This window comes from Salvia hispanica, chromosome 1 (assembly GCF_023119035.1).
Source record: "Salvia hispanica cultivar TCC Black 2014 chromosome 1, UniMelb_Shisp_WGS_1.0, whole genome shotgun sequence".
NCBI lineage: Eukaryota > Viridiplantae > Streptophyta > Magnoliopsida > Lamiales > Lamiaceae > Salvia > Salvia hispanica.
In genome coordinates, this window is record NC_062965.1 from 1,478,310 (window position 1) to 1,506,108 (window position 27,799).

General features: G+C 34.6%; 1 protein-coding gene and 1 pseudogene across 1 annotated transcript; both read right to left on the reverse strand.

The window, feature by feature from the left end:
* Positions 1-9,608: 9,608 nt before the first annotated feature.
* On the reverse strand, positions 9,609-10,450 carry LOC125211194 (annotated as a pseudogene).
* A 9,299-nt stretch (positions 10,451-19,749) lies between these two features.
* Positions 19,750-25,373, reverse strand: LOC125220703 (SNF2 domain-containing protein CLASSY 1-like). Its single transcript, XM_048122854.1, has 8 exons — positions 25,144-25,373; positions 25,011-25,068; positions 24,899-24,925; positions 24,371-24,450; positions 23,920-24,173; positions 22,246-23,742; positions 21,983-22,141; positions 19,750-21,899 (listed from the first exon to the last, which is right to left on the reverse strand). Exons 4-8 carry the CDS (start codon positions 24,417-24,419, stop codon positions 19,941-19,943), a joined length of 3,918 nt encoding a protein of 1,305 aa, XP_047978811.1. The 5' UTR covers positions 24,420-24,450; positions 24,899-24,925; positions 25,011-25,068; positions 25,144-25,373; the 3' UTR covers positions 19,750-19,940.
* Between the last annotated feature and the right edge of the window lie 2,426 nt (positions 25,374-27,799).

The following is a 27,799-nucleotide window of genomic DNA, read 5'->3' on the forward strand; positions in this document are numbered from 1 at the left end:
ATTTTAGTATAATAAGTCCAATATTTTGATATTTTGATATTTTTCCACACCATCAACATACAATATATAATTAATCAAAAAAAATGAATTCATCGATCAAATGTAAATATAGGTTTTTTTCATTAAATCATGGAATTCCACTACTTTTGATAAATGTAAATATAGGTTGAGTTAGTTTCCATTCCACAATGATCGATACTAAAGTCAGAAATATCATTAAAACTTCCAAAACTCGATTTATTTTAAGTTTTAAATGAATTAATCTGAAATCTGAATTAGACTAGGTCGGCGAACAAATTTGCAGATTTTGGAAGTTTTTTATTGGATTACCGACAGCTAATATGATTTCGTTTTGCATAATGATTGGTATATATTAAAGTCGAAAATATATATTAAAATCTCAAGAATTCCTTTTCTTTTAAAAATCCACGTATGGTAGGTAGTTGATTGACCTTGGATAAAATAATCGACGCACAACGTTATAATCAAAATGAACCCTGCACGTCCTATCAAAGTGAATAATGCTATTGAGAAATAAAATAAATAAATATAACAATATGATCACAAATATACGTGGAGGAATGTGATTAAACGAAAACTTAAATATGTACAAACTCAAAACTATGATCTGGACCATTGAAAAATGTCAACAAATCATAAAAAGCATCAACAGGGAAAATGTCAACAAATTTCAACGGTAGTCAATGATTGATGTTGTGAGTTGATATTGTGTTGATATTGTGTTGACATTAAAATCTTGAAATTTTACAATCGTGTTGATATTGTATTGAAAGCTGTGTTGAAGCTTTTTGAGAGTTTTGAGTTTGTACAATATATAAGTTTGCATTTTATCATTATCTCATACATGGATATATAGAGATTATAACTGTAATGGAGGGGCGAGCTTGGCAACGGAGGGCAATCTTGTTGGAATGAGCTGAGTTCAATTCCACTATCGTCGTGTAGTTGCTTCCAACTATTAATGTATATGATGAACTATTACTCAATTAAAAATTGAAGACAACCAAAATCATTATTATAATTTTTTTAATGGGCTATACTCATGAACTTTTATCAATATATTTATCATAATTATATTGTATCTTGATGCAAAATTTAAACTAAACTAATTAGAACTTATTCATACGGAAAGTTCAATTTTTAAGCTCTTCTATTCATAATTCATTCTCCAAAATGAGTGGATGGTTCAACTTTCATGGATATGAGATCATTGTCATTTAAAACATAACTTTTCATTGGACTCTATTAGATAACATACATTATTATTTAAACTGGAATATAAATTTATAATTTTTCATAAAATTGTCTCGTGATGAGATAATCGTCCGTTAGGATAGATGGTTGACCATAAAATTATTGCAGTCCATGGACCTTAAAAGATTAGATATTCATTTGAAAATTAAATTAAACATACCACGTTCTATCTAAAATATTGCAACCATAATTGTGTATTGATTCAAAACTAAACTAGAAATTCCTCTCAACTATTGCATACTTGTATTTATTGACTCCTCATGCATAATTAATCAACACAAAATTATCACATAACCACAAAAAATGGATGTGCCGCTGTCGTCCTCCGCCGCCCTCCGCCGCAAGGGGTGCCCGCCGCTGTACTTCTTCATCCTAGTGGCCCCCATTCTGTTCATCACGGTCCTATACGGCGAGCACTTCCTCATCATCATCGGGGGGCAATCCGAGGTCCACCGCCCTCACCAGAGCTCGTCACCGGGGAAAAGTGAGTTGTCGTGTTTTGAGTAGAGTTGAGTTGAGTTGAGTTGAGTTGAAAGTAACATAATGATAGAAATCCATGTAGTTCGATCATAAAACCAATTGTTGGTAGAAGGAGATCACAGGGACAGGACTAGAAATTTATTTCGAGAGGGGCAAAAATATATATAGGCTAAATTAAAAAGGTTTAACAGGGGCAATTAGTGAAAAATTAAAACAAATAAATTTAATTTTATGATATATAAATTATACTCCCTCCGTCCCAGTCCAGTTAAGGTGACCCATTTCGTTTTCGCACGTGATTTGGAAAAATCATAGATAAATAGCTAAAGTGGAGGAACTTAAAGTAAGAAAGAGAATAATATGGAAGAATCCCATCTACATTATTATCTCTTTTACTTTACTTTTCCTCCATTTTAACTACTTATTTGTTATGATTTTTCCAAAACACGATTCTTCCATATTATTCTGTCTCTAATCCATTTTAAAAATTTTTTTACGATTTTTCCAAAACACATGCGAAAAATAAAAGTGGTCATCTTAAATGTGACATGTGGAGTATATATGTGAGGAAATTGGAGGTGGGGCATTTGCCCCTTCTAGCTATATGCTAGCTCGTCCTTGGAAGGAGAGACACATGATATTTATATTTTTACATCGATGTGGACAGTTATATTTTTATTTTAAGTTTCGATTGCCAACACATAAAAGCTAAGATGTGTGAATTTTTTTTGGTGTTAAGAGAAGGAAGGAGAAAAGTTGGCTTTCGCGGTTTTTTTTTTTCTTTTTTTTTTGTTATCGTTAGGTTCATTACAAATGCAGTGATATTATAATTTCAGAGTGTTTTCACATTCAAAAATAAAATTGTAACGTTTCATGTGAAATATAGCATCTTAATTATGGTTGAAACATGCCAGTTTCAACGCGTCGTTAATGCTAGAAACTCTTCGAGACAAGAGAATGATGTTCGTGGGCGACTCTCTAAGCTGGGGCCATTTCTATTCAATGGTTTGCCTTGTCCAGAAGATCATACCACCCTCGATGATGCTCGATCCATCACGGCTTGGAACGGTTCACTCACTATTTTCAAGGCCAAGGTATACGATTCAAACCACATGAATGTACATTCTTTATTTAGTGGAATGTAGGTTCTATTTTTATAATTAAGTTTAATTTATCATAACCTGTGACTGCAATAAGATAGTGGAATATCAGGTCCGTTTACCAAATATGGTAAAAACAAAGTGAGATCATTAATGGAGACATGACAAAAATAGGGAAAAAAAAATTCAGGACAATTAATGAGGACCGGGTAGTGTTTATTTTGGGACCTGTGTAGTACTCCTCCGTCCCACAGCAAGTGATCAACTTTCCATTTGAGTTCACAAGTGATCAATTTCCTTTTCTAGCTAAAAACAAAACTTCAACCATCTCTTACTTTACTCCCTCTCTCTTACTTTATTCTCTATATTTTACTTTATTATTTCTTTATATCTCTTACTTTTTCATCTCTTATACTTTACTCTCTATTGAAAAATGAGGTACTTCTCCTTACCCGATTAAGAGTCACACTTTTCCATTTCAGTCCGTGCCCAATTAAGAGTCACATTTTTCCATTTCGGTCCAGTGCCCAATTAAGAGTCACACTTTATTTTTACCATAAATAGTAAGTAGGTCCCACATTCCACTAACTCAATTCACTCACATTTTTTTATAAAACCAATATAAAAAATGAGTCTCACATTCCACTAATTATTTCAACCAACTTTTCTTTATATTTCTTAAAACTCGTGTCCGGTCAAAGTGTGATTCTTAATCGGGACGGAGGGAGTACTTAAAACAGCTTGATATATTTACAGGATTATAATGCGACAATAGAATTCTATTGGGCACCATTTCTCCTAGAGTCGAACTCGACAATCCGATCATACAAGAATAAAAGAAAACGACAGAGTGGTGAGGAAAGACTCCATCAACAAGCACGGCGATCACTGGAAAGGAGTCGACATAATGGTGTTCAACACCTATCTTTGGTGGATGCCAGGTCTCAAGTTTAAGATACAGTAAGCATACTGTAGACTTAAACTCCTATCAAGCTAAAATAAGATTTCATATACTCCCTCCGTATGCGAATAGGACTCGTTTTTCCATTTTAGTCCGATGCTGTGAATAAGAGTCTCGGTTCACTTTTACCATAAATGGTAATAGGGTCCCACCTTCACCTAACTCATTTAACTCACATTTCATTTAAAACTAATATATAAAGTGGGACCCATATTCACTAACCTTTTTATCACCCACTTTTCTTAACATTTCTTAAAACTCGTGCCGCAGGAATGGGACTCCTAATGGCGGACGGAGGGAGTAATTAACATCGTCGAATTTTTAATACTCCTCCGTCCCTTAAATTTTGCACCATTTGACCTAACACGAGTTTTAAGAAATACTCCCTCCGTCTCACTTTAAGAATCCCGGTTGAGTTCGTGCACGGTATTAAGAAATGTAAAGGAAAGTTGGTAAAAAAGATAGTAGAATGTGAGTGCTACTTTTTTATATTAGTTTTATAATAAAATGTAAGTGGAAAAAAGTTAGTGGGATGTGGGGCCTAATACCATTATGGAATATTACAACCGGGACTTCTAAAGTGGGTCATCCAAAAATGGTAACTGGACTCTAAAGTGAGACGAAGGGAGTATAATAGAAAGTGGGTTGAAAAAGTCGGTGACATGTGGGTCCTACTTTTATATATTAGTTTTAAAATAAAATGTAGTGAGAATGAGTTAGTGGAATGTGGAGTCTACCATAAAAATAGTAAAAGTGAAAGTTATGATTTTTAGGGAAAGGACGGAAAATGAAATAAGTGACAAATTTTCGGGACGGGTAAGTATTTTGTTATCGTCATAGTGGAAAATTCCAATATTTTTCCGAAATTTGACATATTTAGCACTTACAAAAATAAATTTCGCGTCCGACCCGGAGAGGGAGCCTTTGACGAAGACGACATAGACATAGCAGAAGTGCCGACGAGAGGCTTATCGGATGGCGATGAAGAGCATGCTGCGGTGGGTTAACGAAAACATGGATCCGAGCAAGACGAGTCTTCTTCACAACCATGTCGCCGGTTCACATCAAGTAAGTGACCATCACAACATGATCACACAGTTTAATTGCTCCTTTCCACTTATAAATATGTGATGCAAAAATATTGAATAATATCTCACAGTTCAATTGAATGGGGAGCTCACGAGTACGGCAACTGCTACAACCAGACAGATTTGATACATGATGCAAACTACTGGGGATCGGATTGTCGGAAGAGTGTGATGAAGGTGATAGCGAAGAGTTCAGAAAGTCGAGATATCCGATAACGTTGCTCAACATCACGCAGATGTCGAGCTACAGAAAGGACGGCACACTTCTATTTATAAGAAGCATTGGGACCCTTTGACGCCCGAGCAGCTAGCCGACCGGTGAGCTATGCGGATTGTGGTCATTGGTGTTTGCCTGGAGTTCAAGATACTTGGAATGAACTTCTTTTGCTAAGCTTTTTTATCCTTGATTGATTCTTCAAAATGAAATTGATGGTTTCATAGATTTTGCATAATTGTAAGGCAAAGGGAAAGTTGTATATTGATACGAATATACTTCATGTCCCATTAAAAATGAAACGTTTTGTTTTTGGATTGTTGATTCTATTAAAAATTAAACGTTTTCTAAAATGAAAAGAACAACTGCCTACTTTATTACTATACTTTATTGAGACAGAGGAGTATAATATTTGATCTCGGTTTAAAACAAGAAATCTACGATTTATTTTTAGATTTGATTATTAAGCAAATATACAAACAAATGTTCCACATCCACATTTCAGTTTAAGGATAAAACTAGAAACTCAATATAACTATTCTAGTTATCATAAATTAATTTTAAGATGAATTTATAGATTATTATACTTGGAGATGGGAAAGAAATTGTTGCTAAATGAATTAAAATAATTATTTTACATCACTATAATAAGAGATCTACTACTGTATAACTGTACTTATATAGACAATTCTACTTATCATTAGTTGATTGTAAATTGAAATGTCATTCACTTGTAACATGTTATAAGAACGGTTTGATATAATTGTATATCTAGACATAACCAAATATGACTCTGCCCAACATTATATCGGTTTCAATTTGGTCTAGTTCGACAAAGGGATGCTCATCATGCTCTAACCTGATTGGAAAAAAAGTCACCTTCAAAGTTCAACTGTTTTAGGAAGGATGTTAGCAAATGAAACAAAATTATTATCCACGTTAGTATAAAAAGATAACTAAAATCATTATATAAGTTTCGTATAGTATTGCTTCGTATATGGGGGATTATTAGGGGAACTGGGGCTCACCATTTCATATGGGCCAAGTGATTAGTCATTTAGGGGCGTTTAATTTGGAAGATTGTATCCCAAATTAAATATATGGGTGTTTGGTTCATGAGATTTAGTGATGGATATTTCGCCACTAATTAGCGATTTGTTCATCCCTTATAAGGGGTGGCCCAACCTGATTGGAAAAAAAAGTCACCCCCTTCAAAGTTCAACTTAAGTTTTAGAAGGATGTTAGCATATGAAACAAAAATGATTATCCACATTAGTATGAAAAGATAACGAAAATCACTATTAATAAATTACGAGCCTTTGACTTAAACCGATATCGGCCAATAATATTAGGGGGTTAGGGGCAATCACATTTCGTCCACCATTTCATCCGGACCACAAGTGATTACCTTTTTTTTTGGGGTGTTTGATTTGCGGGTGTATCCAATTAAATATATAGTGTGTTTGGTTCATGAGATTCAATCCCCTAATTCAATCCTAGATGGATACCATGAGATAATTAGTCATAGCTAACCTCCCATAGCTAAAATAATCTCATAACTCAATCCTAAATTGTATCTGGATATTTTATTTAGAAAAACCCAACACCACCTTAACATACTTCATCCATCTAATTCAAGATTCTCATTTTTTTCCGATTTGTTTTAACCAAGATGAACAATTTCTGTTTTCAGAATAGACTTTCTCTATTGCCTCTCCACATTAAAAAAATAAGCCCATATAACTAATTATTTGAAAATTAAAACAACTATAGTAGGCCCATTTGTGAAATTATAAACCCAATATCTAAATAACCAAACCAATTATTGGCTCCATTATTTAATTAAATCTTCTGTTCTTCAGCCACAGGCCTTCGCCATCGTGGCCATTCCACCACCACGACCGCGCTCCCTTTACATGGGCCCATTAAGATATGGGCCTGAAAATATAATTGGTCCATTTAATTATAAATTATTTTTCATACATCTTTACACATATATCCAAAATCAGGTCTAGTTCTACAACTTAATATCTCTCTATTTTAGAACTACAAAAAGAATAAATAAATTAAATGATTTTATTAATTATGAAAAAGAAAATACCTATTTTGTGTAGTAAATCTCAATAGGACTCGACACTTCTACAGCAAGGAGAAGTGCGCTCAATAATAAGTTAAAATTAATTTTATGGGGCGTTGCCCCGAGATAAAATCCCGAACCATATATATCCGATCAAACTGCACTCGTAACATTCAATCTTGTTTCATCCACCAAACCTAATACGACCATGATTAGAATATTTTAATACTCTCTCCGTACAAGAATATTCACTCTTTTCTTTTTTATCGTCCCATAAAAATAGACTTTCTAATTTTAAAACTTTTCTTAATCTTTAATGAGGTGAGACTCATTCGCACTAACTATACTTTAAGATTTTTTTCTTCTCCTCTCACTTATTTTACTAATTTCGCTTTAAAACCCGTCTGAACTTAAAGTATATACTCTACTTCCGTCCCCTTTGGGAGTGTAAGTCCCCTTTTCCCAATATTATTTTCTCTCTTCATCATTTCTCCACTTTTTTCAACATTATTCTCTCTTACTTTTTTATTTTCCACGTAATTATTTATTAAAAGATCATTTTTATAAAACAAATGCGAAAAAATGACTGAAATTTTTAAAATGGGACATGAGATTTTTTTTTTGAAACGGAGGGGTAAAAAGATATACAATAAATTTATTTATAGTGTTACGGATGAACCGACACGAGGCCGTCCAAGATTTTCAGATAGAAAAATCTTTCAACTGCGCCACTAAAATAATTTGACAAGCCCGAAGAATTGACTGCATTATATTTACAAATTATACTACTACAACTTAATTCATTTACATAAAATTAAATAAAATTGGAAACACTTGGATTACGTTTGGAAAATCAAGAATCACTTAATTAATATCGTGTTACTATTACTCATGTAGTAACTTACATGCAAGGGCACAAGGCATATATTGCTTACATTAATAATTAATATAAAACATTTACAATAAACATAGTGATGTAAAAGTTTTATTAGTACAATAAATTAATAATTGCATATACAGAGAGGACAATCATGAATTGAATGGCCTGCTTGGCCACTTGCACATCCTTTCATCTGAGAAAATTAAAATATTAAAAGAAAATTCATGGAAAAGAGGAAGAAAACCCCAAAAGAAATTAATAGTACAACAAGTTGGGATTTATTTGTACAACAAGTTGGCTTCGATTTCAAATTAGGCGGATTAAAGCTGTTTGATTGATTCCTCATTTCAACCAACAAAGTTGGCTACTTGAGATATATTTATATATATTTCTCTCTCTTCATTTCAATGTAGAAATTTCCATGCATGACAAAGTTAAATGTTTTTTTCACTTTATCCACCTACATGATTTATAACACCTTAGTCACGCATAATTTATATAGGATAAAGTGTGTGTTTTCTAGAAGTTTTACATTGGAATTTCGAGCATAGTACGTACAACCTCTCATTGCATAAATAGTTAGAAGTCATACTCTGTATATATAGTTAATAATAATGGTAATTATTATAATAATTATTATTATTACTATTGTTATTATTATTATTTTTATTATTATTTTTAAATGGTTCCGACCTACTAGGAGTAGTATTTTTGGGAGGATGCGAAAAATAAAAATTGTTTTATCGATTTTAGTCCTTAATCTTCTAATAATTTGGTCACGGTAACATCGACTTAGTAAGGCCGAAGATAATTTTCAATAATTTCTACCAATTTGAAAATTTAAAGAAACAAAAAATGAAAAAAGAGGTTGGCTTCAACCCCCCCACTCTTAAGTGAAACGTTAATGAATCTCTCACGTAGAGATTCATAACGTTCAAAGATATTGTATCATGTAAATAGATCTGAATTTTTTCCTATACATAAATATTATACATTCGATTAATTAGGTGTTTCATTTCAAATATGTTCCAAGTTTTAATACTAAACTTTATTTTTTATAAGGGTCTATCACCGTTGATTAAATTTTAAATTTTAAACAGTGTACTTAAATTTAATTCATTGTTTCTCATGTAAACAAAATTATAGTCTCGTTGTAATAAATAAAATATATGGTCTCATTACTCGAAATACTAGGACAATTTTTAGGATGGATTTTTTTATATAGTGATAAAATTTGTAGTACTATATTGCAGCAAACATGATATATTTATAAAAAAAAAGTGTTCACAAAAATAAACAATCACTACTAGTTTGATTACTCGTTTCATAAACAAATTTTGTACCGTATTTTACTTTCATTGTTTAATTATTTTTCTAATAATTCAGCTTGCACTGACTGGACGTACATATCATGCATACACACATTTTCTCTAAATCATATCCCAATCAATATACAGATTTGATAACCAATCCTAATTCACATAATTTATTTAAACGCATTAAAATCCATAAGAAATTAGAAAAGAAACAAAATACCTAAAAAGATCTTGATTAATTCAAGCATAAAAATATGTACAATAATTTGCCAAAACACATCAAATAATGATCTCCAAGAACTAATTCAACATGATGTAAAACACCAACTATCATAACTAATCAGCCCATTTAATTTAGTTTTAAAAGAAAAAAATAAATTAGAAAACCGATCTACAAAGAAAAAGTATCCGATCCTCACCAAATCCGATCAGACTATTTTTCATGGACAGATGAAGTATTATTATTTTTCCGCGAAATCTCCGCGAGAGACTGCAGATTGCACTTGACAATGGTGTCAACGAACGCCCGCGTCTCCTCCTCCGTATTCCCCGGCGGCACGTCCACCACGTACGACTCCACCACCACCGTGCCGGCGCCGCCGCCGCCGGCGGCGACGGTGGTGACGGACCGGTAGTTCGGAGGCGGTGGTCGCCCCGACGACGCTGAACCCGATGACGTGGCGCTCGTCGTCGAGGATCTCGAGCCGCTCGGTGCTGGTCCCGGCCGGGAGGCCGGACACCACGGCCACCTCGCGGAGGGCGCCCACCGAGCGGCCGTCCCCGAGGATGACGTGGCAGCCCTTGAGGAACTTCTTGTACTCGTGGGGTCGGTCGAAGCGGCGCACCACGGACCAGACGGCCTCGAGGGGCGCGTCGATGGTCGCACCGCCGCGGAGCAGACCTGCTCGGGGCCACCGCGTGCGTGTGGTGGCGGAGCAGGTCCGCGGGGAGGGCGAGCGCCGCGGCCGGCGGGGCAGACTGGGGCGGCGAGGCGCTCGGCGCCTCGCCGGCCTCTGGGAGGAAGCTCATGGGCTTGATTATTTGGAGAGAAGAGGGCATTTCCCTTTCTTTTTTTTCTTTTTTTGATTTTGGATTTGTGGAATTGTGAGATTGAAGTGATGGAGATAAGGAGTGATTTGAGGTGGTATATAAAATGGTGGATGGATGTGTGAAGAGAAGAGAGAGGGAGACAAGTTGTAGTAATAAAATTGGGGGTTTTATTCATGGGAGGTTTGTATGTATGATGGGAGCAAGTGGGAAGGGCAAGTTGGTGCTTTTGTTTTGGAAAGTGGCCATAGGATTAGGCTGTAATTACTCAATTTGAGGGTGTGGAATGACGAGAATGCCCCTGGGGGTGTAACTGCCGACGGCCGTACGGGGGGCCGGATTGGGGTGGTGGAGGGATGGGATGGGAGGGAGCTCCACTGTAGTTCAGATGTTCTGACAGCCTAAGGTAGCAAGTAGTAGTAATGTAATCTCTGCACTTTTTTCTTTTTTATTTTTTGTAATCAATTTTTAATTTGAAATATATTCTTTCATCTCATGATATGGGGATTGGATATGACTGAAATATCCTTTAACTTCGTAATCCCTCCGTCCCAAGAGATGTCGCGCTTGTGGGATGGTACTGAGATTTTAGGAGGTTTTGTTTTGTGTTAAATGGAAAGAGAAAATATGATTTTTATATTTACGTGAGAGAGAATTTTTTCAAATATGGAAATGTGACATCTTTTGTGGGAAAGCTAAAAAGGAAAGTGTGACGTCTTTTGTGCGACGGAGGGAGTAGTATTTTATATTTTTTATGTATGATGATTTACATATGAATCTTAGCAAGTCTAAATAGGATCACTTGTTCCATCAGCTATTCAGATGCCATGTTAGATGAATTATATAAGGTCTCATGCATTGATCTATACTTCCACCATCCTATAAATTTTGTCAGACTTTGATCAAGTGAAAATTTTACGAAATGTAATGGTTAGTGTGTTAAAAAATTAGTGGAATGTAAATCCTTTTTATATATTAGTTTTATAAAAAAATGTGAATGAGTGGGTCGATGGAATATGATCATTCTTAAAAATAGTAAAAAGTGACATGTGACAAATTTTATGGGAAGGATGAAAATGGAAAAATTGATAAACTTTCTTGGACGGGAGGAGTATCTGATATGTGAAGATGAGACTGCTCTCAAAGTGTAATGAGATTTTATCTCAAAACCAATGAATGGTAGGAAGAATGAATTACTAGATATTTAAATTAATCTCAATCTAAGCTTAGCAGCATACACTCCTTTGTCTTTTGGTTCATGATCGATTTTTGTTCAAATATATATTCTTTTTAGTTTTAATTTAATGTATTTCAGATAAAGCATTTGTAAAATGAAATGAGTACCCAACTTGGTTAATACATTCGATGAATTTCGATTCGAGAATGGGTCTACTGGGATACCATGTTAGTTTTCATTCGAGCTATTTACGATATCATTCATTGAAACATATATATCAAAATACATGAATGTCATAAATTCATACTGTGAGTATCTCAACATATGACCATTTTTCACAATCCTACTATATTAGCACTTCATAAAAATATAGTATTCTCTTATTTTTACATACCACCTCGAATAAGTCACTTATAACGAGACGAATAGAGAATTAATATACACTTTTCCTGTTGACTTCGATAGGGAATTTTGAGTAGCACTAGCGATCATTCTAAATCGTCCAATACTAACCCCAAAATGCTTAACTTTGTCCCATCGAGAAAGAATTGCGCATAAAGCAAGAAATTCAAGAATTAAAGTAAAAGTCTTTGTTTTTGTTGAAATTAAAAGAAGGAGAATGGAAAAAGGTAGTGGTTTGAAATGAGATGACGATCGATGTGTTATTTTTATAATGGACTATGTTTTTTAGTTTGTTAATCGTTTTTTCCACGTTGGCATTTCAATTTTACAAATAGCTTCCGATTTAACTTATTTAAACAAGAATATGTGGAAATTAAGAAGAATTAAAATTTAATACTATTGTCATTCGAATTTTGTGATTAATGTACAATTATGTCAGAGTTAAAGCCCCCTAAAATCATTAATATAACCAATTCACCTACTTCTAATTAACTAGATTTAATTTTGTAAATTTATTTTGGAACACACAAACAACTTATATTGCTACACATTTGATGCATGTGAGATTTTTTATCCAAATTTTCAAGTCGAGTAAAATATATACACAAAAATCATATACAAAAAACATCAAACTTATAATGACATTGGATAATTTTTTAATAAAAAACTATATATACAATTTAAAAGGCATTTAATTGGTCATTTTCTTTATTCTTATACATGGATATGTATTTTTTTCTCTTCACAGAAACAATCGACGTCGGCGATGGTGTCTTTTGTCTTCCTTTTTTTCTTCAAAATTAAATGTTACTTTGATAAGAAAAAGTAGTTGTTGCTTTAATTTATTTCCTCTCAACGATGATATTAAGAAGTTAATCATTATTTAACCAAGTGGTATATATATACTCAAATTATAACATCAACTATGTCAATTTTTTAGACCTCACCATTGGTACTATCTGTGGTCGCTATAGTTGTTTTGGAATAAACCAATTCAAATATATTTCGTAGATTTTTTCTTTTCTTCTTACATATTTAACATAAGTTTAAATAACCCAAATTGGCAATTACTATGAGCCCTTTCTATGTTGTCTATTCCCACCAACTTTGATCAACTTGTAATCTTTAATAAATTCATAGTCACGCTTTACAAGCTGTTTGCGTTTTGTCTAAAGATCTTTCTTCAACTTGATAGTCTTCTTATATTCAAACCCTACGGTTTGTTTGGTGGTAAAACTACCTTTGGTCTATAAAAAAATTTAGGCACATTTCCAAATAATTAAGAAGATATTCATAATGATAAGAATATAATTCTATTATCTTATGAATTGTATTGAATTTTCCTGCATGGTGTCGTCATGATTATATTATCCTTTTTGTTTATAATTGGGTTTAACGATGGAATAATATAATACCATACTAACATTATTTTTTTTAATGTATACTTGTAATCGATAATTGATTATATATAGATAAACACAGTATTAATATATACATTATATAAGTGGTTAAATATTGATTCAAATGGCTTCAACTATGTGTATAAAACTGAGGCGGCATCTCTCTTCTTTAATTAGATAAGTATTTTTTTGAAAATCAAACAAAAAAGGTTATTAGAGAATAACAATAAACCCTAATTAGCTAATTTAATTTTAAATTTTTAGGTAAATATCGATCATTGTCCCAACGTTGGCCACGACAATAGATCAACATAAGTAAAATTGTGGATATTACGATTCTTAATGCTTAATTGGTAAAGTATGAAATGAAAAAACTAGGTCAAATATGAGAGAGAGAAGTAGCGAGAAAGTTTCTACAAAAATGAAATAAGACTAATTTTGGTGAACGTACCTAAGTGTAAAGAGAGACTACTATTGTGAATGAAGAGTACTTGATCCATATTAGACTAATATTGTATTTAACCCATTGATCACTACAAAAAATGCGCTATTTACCAACGGAATTACCGACGTATACGATTCCCTTGGTGATTACCGACGGAATACCTAGGGAATCAGCCGTCGGTAATTTTCTCCCCTTTTTTTAATAGCATTTTTATTTTACACGGAATACATACAACAATGTAGTATTGTTTTTCTTTATTTTTTAATGTAAAGCAATTACCGACCGAATTAATCTGTCGGTAATCTTAAGAATTAATATAAATATTCCAATATACACAATAAGATAATTAAATCATCTTAAGATTTAAATTAAATAATCCAAAACACAATCGTTTGCTGAAGTCATTCATTCTTCTGCGTCGCCGAGCTTAGGGTTCATTTGAGCGCTCTCTTTTACTTCACATTTACACATAGGTATTACTCTTCATTCTTCTCCTTTTACATGTTATGTTATAATAAGGGTTTTTTCTACTTAATATTATCAATATATTTAGGGAGTTTTTGTAATGTGTCAGCAGAATTAATTGTGAGTGGATATGTATGGCATCACTGGTCTTCTAATTGTGAGGTGATATGTAATGTGTTAGTAGAAAATTTGCTCTATTAGAAATTTGCTTTACAGATCTGTTTTGAGGGAACTCTTGTCTCTTTTGAGGGAACTCGAGTTTGTTTAGATACCATTGCTGCTAGGATCAGGTGCTTCCTCTGCCTTCATTTGTTTAGACTTATATGATTCATATCTCCATTTGCTTATTTTATATCACATGTTTAATTGTTGCATATTTTGGATTATGGAGGTTGGGCACTACTAATAGTTGATACAAAACACATACGAATGATATGACATGAAGAGCATAAATATTATAAAATAATTAAAGTGAAGTAGACTTACTTTTGGAGAGAGAGTTTTGAGAGCAGAGTCATGTTGTGGACGTGCCTGCAGTCGATCTTCGTAGCATTTTTGCACCATTTTGTGGAGTGCAGAAACCTTATTGTAGAATGTTTCAACTTTGAAATTTCTGTATAAGCTTGCTAATTGAAGCATATTATCATGAAAGTTTTTGTTGAAACCTACTTTGTAAGTGGATAGAAGCATGTAAAGATTAGAAAATCAATGGGAAAAAAACCACATTGAAAATATACTATTTTAAAAACCAACAGTTTTATTCTAATGCCTTTCACGGGGTTTTTTCATTTTCCTTTTTTTTTGGAAAAAGGGGGGGCAAGTACAAAAATTTTATTAAATACTTTGCATGAACGGTTTGATTTATTTAAATTTTTTTTGCAAAACAATTTTATCTTTTTATGATATTAAGTGCTCTTAAACCCTTTTTCAATATAGTTTATTTTGTCATACTTTTTGAATGTTGATTTTTTTTCCCTCTTGTTGATTCAGGGAATGTTAATGCTTTGGTCTCACGTTTTCTCACATTTCAAAAATTTCTCTTTCTGGTGATGAGGATTCTAAAAGGTTTTCCGCTTGTGAAAAAGCATAAAAAAGGGCATGTGCATTGATTACATCTTTATTTCATGGGATTAAAACAATCCGGGTTTAACCAAAAAAGCCACTGAAATTAAGGGAAATTTTTATTTTTGACAAATTTCAAGTAAGTATTATTTTTGTTACATAAAAAACTATTTTGATTTGCACTAACCAAAGGGGTCAAGGAGCTTTATTATGAAGAATTGTGAGAAAAGTATTTTATTTTTGTCTAAATTTTTTCGGCCCCCAATGGAAGAATGATGTGGGAAAGTTGGGGAAAAATTTAAAATGGTAGAAGATACCCCGGATTATATTATAAGGAAGGATGGTACAATAAAGGTCAACCTGGGCCCAATTTATATACCCTTGAGAGGGGCAAGTTGATACCCCGGGAAAGTTTTAATTTTGCTCGAAAAAAAATTAATGATTGGAAAGGGGAACGCCCCCAAAGGGGAATGGCCCTGGTCCCGGGCATAGGACAATTTAGGGGGGTTAACGAAAAATAAGAAATCTCTCAAATGGTTTTGTCTTTTTATACGCTACATATATTTATATTTTAACTTACATTTTATTTTAATAAATTTGAGAGAGAGGTGTATCGGGAAAGGGTGTTTGGGGAGGGGGATTAAATCCTCCCCCTTAACTTGATGTCTCAACAATCCAATTTCTCACAACTCGTTGATGATGATGGTTCATAGACTTAATACATATTTAATATAAACTCCCTATTTTGTGTTCTTTTTTATCCGTACTTTGGTGATGTTTAACTAATATACCTTTTATCTATCGTATCTTCATTATTTTGGCTATTATTATTTGGTTTGTTGCTATTATTGGATTATTTTGGCTATCATAGGTGATTTGACTGTATAAAAGAAAATAGGGGTCTCACTGTAAATTATAAATTAATTTGTAAAAAATACATATTAATTACCGACGGAATTGGTTTGATTACCGACAGAAATAGTGTGACCAAGTTACCGACGGAAATAGTGTGACCAAGTTACCGACGGAAATAGTGGGAACTCATAATCGACATTTACCGACGGATTTTGCAATTAATTTACCAACGGTAGGAATCGGTCGGGGAATCCGACGGAAAATATTACCGACGGATGTGATCGGTCGGTAAATATTACCGACGTGAAGTATACGCACGGAATATTTTCGTCGGTATTACCGTCGGTAAGCATATTACCGACGGAATATAGAGAATTACCGACGGAATTTTCCGTCGGTAAATCGCGCATTTTTTGTAGTGGATGGAATTCTAAAGTTGTCCTTCTACGTATAAAATAACATTTTCAAAATGAGTTCACGTCATTTTAAGGATAGTTTGAAATCTAACAAAAAAGTAAGTGATTTAAAATTATTCACCCAATCATCTTCCCAAATTCAATCCAATAAACCCAAAAACATACGACAAAAAACAGCAATTGGATTATGCAAACTATATTAAGCAATGGTCTAGAGAGAGATTAGCTTTATGCTAACACATGCATGATCAGCTTGAGAAATTAATTAGTAGTGTACCAAATTGGGCAAGTTGTGTGATAATATCTCTACCAATCTGGACTTATTCAAGCTTGATACATACAATACTACCATTTAATGACAAAATCTCACTAATTTTTAAAAATTTGGATTACAATCTTGAAGTCCATACATATAATTTAATCAAGCCCATGTATATATATTAATTATTAATTTGGTAAACCCATGTACCGTACATTGTATGTAGCAAAGGATGCATTTCCCTTTATGCATATAAAATACATAGCAATAATAGATGATATAAAATATTTTTATAATATAGAGCGTATGTACCAACTAGTTTATCATCTTGCTAGAAAGATTGACTCATAAAGAGGCAACATGTAGTTAAAATTTGAGAAAATCAATGGATCTAGTTGCTTTATTGGTGATGGACATCATGTTCTTTATCAAGTTGCACCTTGTTATTAATTTCAACTCCATTTGATAAGAGTTTGAGATACGTTTCAAATTGTTAGGCATTAAAATGTCAAATACATGATGCACAACCATCCGTGGTCAAGTTGGGGCACTAAGGGTTGAAGAAGGGAAATCACTTATTCTTGAGACTAGAGTTTCTTAAGAGGAAAGAGTCGGGTAAAATGAATTGTGTGTAGGTCGGTATATCAATACTGATTCGATCTGAGCTCTCTAATTATACCTGGATGTACATGTGGCAAATTTGGATCTTTTTTTGCAACTATCCTACGTCGAGAATATCTTATCACCTACGTGTATTATATTGTTGACGTCCGCGTATTAATTTTCAATTGTCATACTATATACAATTTCACAAAAAGAAATCGATGTGGAACAATTGCGAATAAATCCAATCCCCTTGGTTTTCCAACGAATTTTTTAAGTTGTGGGACAAATCTAAATTTGACCAAATTTCATGATTTTTCTAACAATTTGCCTAATATAGATTAATGTGTAGTTTATTTTGATGTATTGACCAATTCTAAATTTATTTGATCAATTAATAACTCAAACCCTGAATTATTTTGTTTTATGATCTATAGCACAACACAAGATAAACCCTATCTTATTTGTTTAGTATTATTTGTATAAAATTTTAAATCGTTACAATATTTCATATCAAGAAGTCCATTCTTAAGAGATTTATCTAAGACTGATAAAAGGGAACGTAGCTATTCAAACATTATATAATAATAACTTATTAGTAGTATTCATCTCGAATTCAGCTGCAAAAAAGAGGATCATTTTACAAAGGAGAAAGTCATCCACTAGCTTATTCCTATTCCTTAATCCCTTATGTATGCAATGACGTTTGCTTTGCTAAAAATGAAGAGTTAAAAATGTGAAAAAAATATTTTATCATTCTTTTCATAGAATAAGTTGTGGGATAATTTTGTACTTTCACTTGGATTTCTAGAAATATTGTACGGATTTAGATTCATATTTGCAACTCATTTGATCCTCCGTTAAATATCTTAGTATTTTACAATTTCAAAATGTTAAATATTAATTGTTTTATTTATTTTATTTTTACTATATTTGGGTGTTGCATTTGATTATAGTAAAATCATAATATTCACAGTAAAATTAATTGCATTAAAAAAATGGATATTTCACAACTCATGGGATCTAAGTTCATGTGTTGAATTTAATCGAAAAATTAAAAATATATGTTTATTCATTTTCAATATATTGAACAGTTCTTACTATATAAGCACAGTGACACAGTGAATTAATTTGAATTATAATGACGAAGATTTTTGGATTGTTCTAGACTTATTTGATAGTGAACCTTAACTTAATTTATAAAAACGTGCCCAGAACATTTTCAGTCTTACTTGCCAAGTCTTTTTCACAAATTAAAAAAATATAAATAAATAGTGGAAAAAACAAATTAAAATATCTATCCAAGAATGGTAATCTAGAATTTGTCAAGATGGTTATGAATTACTAACAAATAGTGGAAGATGGAAAATTTAAATTTTCACTCTCGATTTATACTAAGCACTCATTAAATCATTCAACTAAAAATTAGCTCAAATTATTTCTGTCGACAATCATCACTCACCAAAACAACTTAAGCCATACATATATGAGGGTGAATTGACAATATCTAATTACTATGTATGGAGGAGATTTATTTTATCATTTGTGGAAAATTCAATAAATAAAGGAAATATCACATCAGTCTGGCAAATCAGCCTGACTAGGGGAAAAATAAATTAAAATACCTGAATAGAATTATTATGCTATAATTTTAATTAAAGCTTGATTGCGTCCATTTTAATACAACTTCAAATAAATAAATAAAATAATAAAATGGACTCAATCGAGCTTTAATTAAAATTAGAGCATAATATTTCTATTAAGTATTTTAATATTACATAAAATTAATAATGTCAATAGCATAATGTAAAATTAAACAAAATATATAAAATAAAATGAATAACGATAGATATCTAGCATAACATTTTTCCTAATTTAGTACTCCCTCCATCCGCCATTAGGAGTCTCATTTATGGGCGGCACGGATTTTAAAAAATGTTAAGAAAAGTGGGTGGAAAAAAGTTAGTGGAATAGGGGTCCCACTTGTATATATTAGTTTTAAATGAAATGTGAGTGGAATGAGTTATTGGAAGGTGAGACCCTATTACCATTTATAGTAAAAGTGAACCGGGACTCTTATTCGCGGACGGACTAAAATGGAAAAACAGGACTCTTATTCATGGACGGAGGGAGTAAGTAGTAAAGTATAACACTAGAACAGAACACAAATTTAACTAAAGTGCATAAAGAAAGAAAACTTGAAAGATCAAAGTTTACTACAGAATGATAATGTCCTCAATCAATTATTCATTCATCCTGTCTTCAATCACATAATTTCATAGTTTCTTAATGTATTATTATTATTCATCTCTTTGTCCAGAAAATGGACAAACACATGAACTACTTCATGAAAACAGGATAAAATTAAGGACCATAATGTACATTAGTCATTGTCTAAACATGATAATATAGCATTCATCACATTTTCTTGAGCATACCTTTCCCTCTGATGACATTGGAGGCTTTCTCGTTCTTCATGATCCGGTGGAACAGCGTCGCTCGGTCCTCTTCCACGATCTCCCGGAGCAGCTCGTCCTCGATCTTCGGCGCCTGCCAGTGAGACGGGTCCTCGACGTGTTCGTCGCTGAAAATCATATCCGAAACCCACTCCTTCCAAGTAGTCCTGCTGTGCTTCTCCTCCTCCAGTGTACCGCTGGCCAGCAGCTGATACACGTAGACGACTTTGTTCTGGCCGGGCCGGAATGCTCGGGCGATCGCCTGCTTGCTCTTGGAGGGATTCCACTCGGAGTCGAGCAAGATGACGCGCGAGGCAGCGGTCAAGCTGATGCCTTCAGCACAAGCTGTGATGGAGGCCAGCATGACTTTCGATGGGCCCCCTGGCTCCTCGAACTTGTCCATGACTCGCCCTCTCTCGAAGAGCTCGATGTCTCCTTGGAGCACAAGGACTTCTCGCCCTTTGCGCCAGCCGTAGAACCTCTCGAATATCTGCAGGAAAAGATTGATCGGGGCGATGTTGTGGCAGAATATCAGCAGCTTCTCCTTCCTGAGCAGGCATCTTGGCACGAGGTTCATAACAAATCTAACTTTGGAACCCGACCTCATGTCGAACTTGAACTTCTCGAGATCCTCGAGCTCCTCCTGGCTGAAGTACTGGCCAGAGCACGCTGTCGTCCGGATCAACCAGGGATGGATAGCACCGAGGGTGATCAGTAGCTCGAGCTCGAGAGGGAATCCCTTGTACACCGGCCTCTGGTTCTGAAGTTTCAACAGAACCTCTTGTTGAAGGGTCGTCGACTTCATCATCAACGTGTAGCATTGCAGGCCGGGGAGCTCATCCGAGCTGCCTCCCTCATACACATCTATGAACTTAGTAGTCAGTTTCCTCAAAGTCTTCAGCGCTTGCTCCCTTTCTCCGTCTTTATTAGAGTCTATTTTCTTCGAGATTTTATCAATGAGAAGCTTCCGTCCCCTATTTTCCAGCGAAAACTGAGTTAGTCTCTCTTTATTTCTCTTTTCATACTTGGGATCCAGCTCCTTCAGCACCTCATTCACGAAGCTCGGCCTTGCTAAGAGAAGCGTGTTGAAATATTCACCAAAATTGTTCTGAAATAATGTCCCCGAGAGCAGAACCCTAAGTCTTGTATTAACCTTCATCAGAGCCTTTCTGAGCCTCGACTTCGTGCTCCTCGGGTTGTGCCCTTCATCGAGGATCATGATTCCAGGGCACTGCTTGAGTAGTTGAGCCATGTATTTCCTGTGTGCGTAGGGTGAATCTTCCCGAGTCAGAGTGAGGAACGAGGTGTACCCCATGAGCAGGATGCTGGGATGTGAAAGCCACTGCTGCATCTTCTCAAGGCAGTCAAGAACGTGCATGACGTCTTGGTTGCGGGGAAGGCCCGGTGCGAGCTTCATTCTCTGCTTCAAGACCTCGCCTTTATATGTTTGACCACCATGGATTTGGTATACAGGAATCGGCACCTTCCACTTGATTATCTCTTTGTACCACGTGTACAACGTCGTTTTTGGAGCTAGGACTAATGGCCTCGACCCGGGAAACAGCTTCAGGTAACTCACAAGAAACGCGATGATGAGCAAAGTCTTCCCTGCACCAGGAGTGTGAGAGATGACACAGCCACCTCGTCTGTTCTTTTTCTTCTCCATTCGCGTGGGGATCAATGATCCAGCAATGTTCCGCCAAAGAAATTCGAAAGCCCTCGTTTGGTGGCTCCGTAGCTTATCTTTGAGTTCTGGGATCAGCGCCCACACGTTGTTTTCCCCGTCTCCTATTGTAGGCGCAGTCGAGGGAGCAGGAATGCAGAGCTGCTCGAGATCTTTATTTTCGCTTTTTTTGTATTCTGCATCCACGTCATCTCCAGTTCTTGGCTCCTTCATTGGAGTGCAGTGTGCTGTTGGAGTCTGTAGAACAAAAAAAGAAATAGAGGATAAATATTCACTAACTAGTCTTAAAGATTGAAATACCAAATCAAAAATAAACTCACAAATGGTGGCAAAATATCCTTTATTTCGGTCTCCACGGATCCACACAAATGGCAAACCATTCCAACTTCCTCATCGAGTCGATAATCATGTGCACACTTATTATTCGCTCCGATCCAGCTCGAGTTTTGCATTTCATCAGAGGGTTTGACATGAGACTCCTGTGGAATGTTCCAAATAGACAAAGTCAATAATAAAATCATTTTGTAACTCAACCATATTAAGCATGAAAAATTCAACATTCATGAAGATTCAAAAGTTGTACCTCATTGTTATCAAGAAGGTACCATGATGCCAAAGCAACTTCCATTTCATTCCACAACATATCGATCTCCGATATTCCTTCCTCATTGTTCACTCCTTCATCATTGTTCCCAGAAGGTTTCTCGTCCGGTTCCTTCTCATTCGAGGATATCTTCGACTGGTGCTCTTTCCACTGCTCAACCACCGGCGGCTGCACCGGCTCATTTTTTAGAGTGGCATCAATATTGTTCATACATCTTCTGATCAATTCTCGGCATAGTTGTGCCGTTACAGATCCCTTCCTGAAACTCCTCACGTCGTAGATGCTCTCTCGAACATAAAAGCAGTCCCTCTTCAAACTATTCGTATGGCTGCTCACTCTTTGGTATTTTCGACGAGTGGCTTTTAAACCCTTCCTTCCTCCACTCTCAACATCCATGAAGTCCAATGTTTTCCTTTTTTGTGTGGACTGAAATCCATTCATATAGAAATATTTTGAAACCATTTCTCCGATATCTTTCTGATTCTCCTCAGGGGCCTTGAAATTCATGAAATTTTTATCGAGGCCGTTGTCTGCAGAACCGTCTGTAGGAACGATAGAACGATCTTCTAATCGAGCTGCTTTGAGAGCAGCTAATGCCCGTTCAAACTTAGACATGCCCGATTTCTTACTACTCTTACGTTTAGGCGCGTCTGAATCCACATCATTTCCAGCGCCATCTTTGGACTTTCTTTTACTAGAGCTACTGCCTTTTTCACCTGAACGGTGTTGCTGAAATTCGTTGTCATCCTGAACTGAGAGAGCCCTCCGATACTCATCATACTCTTCTTCCTCTTCCTCTGATGAGCTCTCATCATACTCCTTCATATACGTCTTGCTCTCACCTAAACGAGTCACCTCAACCTCGTAATCTGGAAGGTTATCGCAGCCCAAGTAACGATCTGGCTGTGCATTTCGACGTTTTGATCTCCGCAGTTCAGTGGGATCGTACGGACACAAGATCCCGAGCTCACGTCCTTCGGAACCTTCCTCCTTGGTGGTTGGATCAACTTGCATAACCAAAGGGGTCAAAACTTCATTTTCAACCTTGAAACTCAAACAATATGAGTGATTCGGAGAATCCGTTTGACCTCTGTCGGGATTGTACTCTGTAACCTCGTAGACAATATGATTATTAATCGATCTCACATCAAAAGCCGTTTGCTTCAGAATAGATGCAACAATGAGCCATGAGAGATCGGTGCAGAACATCCCACTAAACAGCTTGGACTTTTGAACTGAAAAACAGTTCTCAGAGGATCCCCAACGGTAGTAATTGCCTTCTAATGGCTTCAGTTCGAGCTTTTGAAGTAGAGAAATCTGGTCGATCTTCAGCATGGTTGTTGCTTTACAAAGCTTTTTGTTCAACAGATAAAGATCGGGGCCTTGGTCGAGGTAGAAACTGATATTGAACTCACAATTACATGACGCGCCATCATGTTTTCTCTCGATGGATCTTATCTTCGCATCAACCCAGACCTAAACCACAACAACACCGGTTGATATAATCAAGCAAAGACAAATACGGGTCTAGCATGTTGTGTGGAAAAGTATAGCTAAACATGACGGGACACTTCAAATTATGCAAAATGTGAAGAGAAATGTGACACTAGAGGCAAACTTCAGCACATCCAATGAATATTCATTAAAACTTACAGGCTCATCTCTCGTCTCATCGTCTGAATCTTCAGGATTGTGAAATGTAGAGAATACACAAACATCAACTCCTTGCCTTAAGAAGGATATACAGTCAGAGACAGTAGCTCTTTTTGACCTTATACGGAGATGCGACATTGGAAGATCCTCATCAATGACCACTCCTTTTTCGACAATCTGTGACGAGATAGCCCCGCCATTAATCTTGAGGCGCTCCACAGGTTGCCATGAGCCATTCCAAAAGGCCTCAAACGCTACGAATTGGTAAAGTATGAAGCAAAAGCTAGAAGTCAATAAATATTTTCGATAACCAATTCATATCAAAGAAGATATAACTACAAAAGGCTAGAAATAGCTTTTACTATATCATGGAGGAAAATGAAATTGATGTGAGTGAAACATGTAGCTGACAGTGTTCAAGACAACGAACAACGAACAATATACAACTTACGATATGGATCAAATGGATGGTTGCTCTGATGTATCTGCACCCTCTTCATGATTCCTTATAAAGTGAGATGAATCCTTTTGCTAAAGAGAAATAAAGCACATCAAACACCAACACTATACAAGTCATTTTATTGAAGATTTCATTTGTTGCCAATCCAATTCTAAACTGTAAAAAAATAACAATAAATGAAAATCCATCCTTGTAAAACCTCTACACAACATTTCCCAGAAAATTAAAAGTAGGAAAAACACAACAAGTGAGATTTTCAAGGCATGAATTCATAAGGTGTTGGGAAAAACACACTTGTTTACTCAAAAATAGGCATTGGCTTTTTATAGAGTGACCTGACATGTGAGATCTGCTTCACCAAATATAAAATCTCTTTTTAATACAAAAAATTCACCAGAAACCTGCCATTATTTCTTTAATTCTGCAACATAGATTCACTCTGTAACCAAACAACACAATAAAATTTGCCAAAACAATCCCTCATTCCTCAAATTAAATATAAAAAATAATAAAATATACCTCTGTGCTTCTTCTTCACTCACAAACCTGACAAAATCGCAATCAACAAACACAAAATCACCGCATTGGAAAGGAAAACATCACTCACAGAAAAAGCAGAGGCAAAATTTACCAAACTAAGAAACAACGACTCAGTCGCAATTCATCACCGTCCAATCATTCACCAACCACTGCGAAAAGAGTCGAATCGCGAAAATCAGCAAATGATTCGCACGCATAAAAGAGGAAAATCGAAATTCACATACCAGAGGCGCAGATTCAGGCTAGGAAATGAGGATTGTAGCTGGAAACCGCAATAAATAAGTGTGTGATGATGAATACAGCAGTGAATTGAATAGGAGAGAGAGAGAAAGGGGGAAATTGTTGGAGTTTGTGAAAAATGTCGGGCTTTTTCTGCATGGAACCGGAAAAAGAGGCGTTGGGAATCGAGCGGCGGAGGAGTGAGATTCGGTTGATCGGACGGCTGAGAGATGGCCTCGCTCAGAAAGAGAGGAAAGAGGGGTCCATTTTTGATTGACTCTTTTGGTCTGTGGAGAATCTATTGAATCATGGTGATAGTCTCAATTATTTTTAGCTTTCATTGCTTTTATTTTCACTTTCAAGTGAACTCTGTCACTAAGTGGACTCTATGAGCATGAGTGTGAAGTCGAGCCGGTTCGATCGGTTGAACCATTTCAATTGAATGAGTTGTCGGTGCAGTACGATGATATCGACAACTTAAAGATCCAAATAAGTCTGATTATAGTTGATTGATGTTGGTCGGTGCAGTACGAAAAAATCGACAACTCGGGGACCCAAATAACACTGATTATAGTTGATTGAAGTTGGTCGGTGCAGTACGACAAAACCGACAACTCGAAGACCTAAATAGCTCTGCTTATAGTTGATTGATTTTGTCGGTGCAATACGACAATACTGACAAGTCGAACACTCGAATAATTATGATTATAGTTAATGTGAAAACGAAGGGTGATCATTTTCGATTATGTAATCCGCAAATAGGATTTTTAGAAGAATTAATTTGAAAGTCCAAATTTGTATAACCATATCTCGTGAAGGAATCTGATTATAGTTGATTGAAGTTGGTCGGTGCAGTACGACAAAACCGATAACTCGAAGACCCAAGTAACCTGTTTGTAGTTGATTGATTTTGTCGGTGCAATACGACAATACTGACAAGTCGAACACCCAAATAAATATGCTGATAGTTAATGTGAAAATGAAAGGTGATCATTCGGATTTCGATTATGTAATCCGCAAATAGGGTTTTTGGAAGAATTAATTCGAAAGTACAAATTTGTATAACCATATCTCGTGAAGAAATCTGATTATAGTTTATTGAAGTTGGTCGGTGCAGTACGACAAAACCGGCAACTCGAAGACCCAAATAACTCTGTTTATAGTTGATTGATTTTGTCAGTGCAATACGACAATACTGACAAATCGAACACCCAAATAATTATGATTATAATTAATGTTTCGGATTTCGATTATGTAATCTGCAAATTGGATTTTTAGAAGAATTAAATCGAAAGTCCAAATTTGTATAACCATATCACATGGAGAAATCAAGAAAATTGAATTAAATAGAGTTTACATATATTAAATCATATACTGAAATTTTAAATACAATTTGGATTTTCTTTTGTTTAAAAGGCAATTTGAAAAACATTAACTCATTGCAATCTGAAATTAATAATGATTTTGAATTCATATTTCTGTTTACCTCAGATCAGTTATTTCAATTTAAAGCAGAACAAAAATCCGAATTATGAAGAAAAATAACATTATTTTGTATTTATTTACAAGATTAAGAATGAATCGAATTAATATTTTGATCTTGTTTGAATCAATTATTTCATATAAATACTTTATTCAACCTTAAATGTAGGTAGGTGAGGGATGCTGCTGACGATGAGGGCACTATTAGGCTAACAGCTACCAGAAAAATTGGTGTATAATTAATAGATTTCGTCACTTTTGTCATCTATACTCTCTTGAAATTAATTTAGATTTATGTATTGTTCATCGCAAGCTAAAATATATGCTCTCTTGAAATTACTATAGATTTGTATTGGGTCTAGTCCTTTTTGTATGAAATAGTGCATGTAACTCTGTTTTTGTTTGTCTCGATTATATAATTATTCTATTTTGTTACAATAAAATCAATATTCAATTTTTATGAGTATTTCATAAGAATAAAAGAGATGATCGATTCTATCTGTGAGTAATTTATTAAGATTTATTTTTAACCTTAAATGCTTACTTTGTTTGAGAATAAAACCTCATGTTGGTTTTTTTTGGATGTCCATTATTATAGTTATTTTTATATTTAACTTTTACTGTATTTGATAAAGACAGTCTCATATTTCAAAAATTTATATCAATCAATTTTTTTCATAAAATAAATCCATAAAAGTGATATTCATATTCCATTAACCTTTTATATTAATAGAGTGTTTCTTAAAATTCATATAAAATCAAAATGAGACTTTATTTCGTGGAGATGATAAGTGTTTAGTTTCTGAATGTTTTCAACATATTAATTTTACATAATTTTTTTCTATCTCTTTCTGAATTTTTTCAACATATTAATTTTACATAATTTTTTTCTATCATTTTATATGATACTCCTATATTTCATCAAATTTTCGCAAAAAGGGTGACATTATCACATGATGAAGTGGAAGACTTGGAGATGGAGATGCACTATTAGCCACTCATTTTTATTAAATGAGTGGTCTAGAATTTGCCACATGAAAAATATTTTTAGATTAATTAATTATGAAAGGGCAGAATGGTAATTTCATGGTACATTTTAATAAACTTTTTTTTAAAAAAAATTAAAAATAATTTTTTTTTTCAACTACATATACAATTCAAGTCAACTACATAGTATAC

Bases quoted from the DNA above. Each gene is read 5' to 3' on its own strand.
- LOC125220703 (XM_048122854.1), bottom strand. From the start codon at position 24,419: ATGAAGAGGGTGCAGATACATCAGAGCAACCATCCATTTGATCCATAT. The intron at 22,142-22,245 runs GTACAACTTTTG...AACATTCCACAG, and splicing joins ACCTTCTTGATAACAATGAG to GAGTCTCATGTCAAACCCTC. The intron at 21,900-21,982 runs GTGAGTTTATTT...TTTGTTCTACAG, and splicing joins AGGATATTTTGCCACCATTT to ACTCCAACAGCACACTGCAC.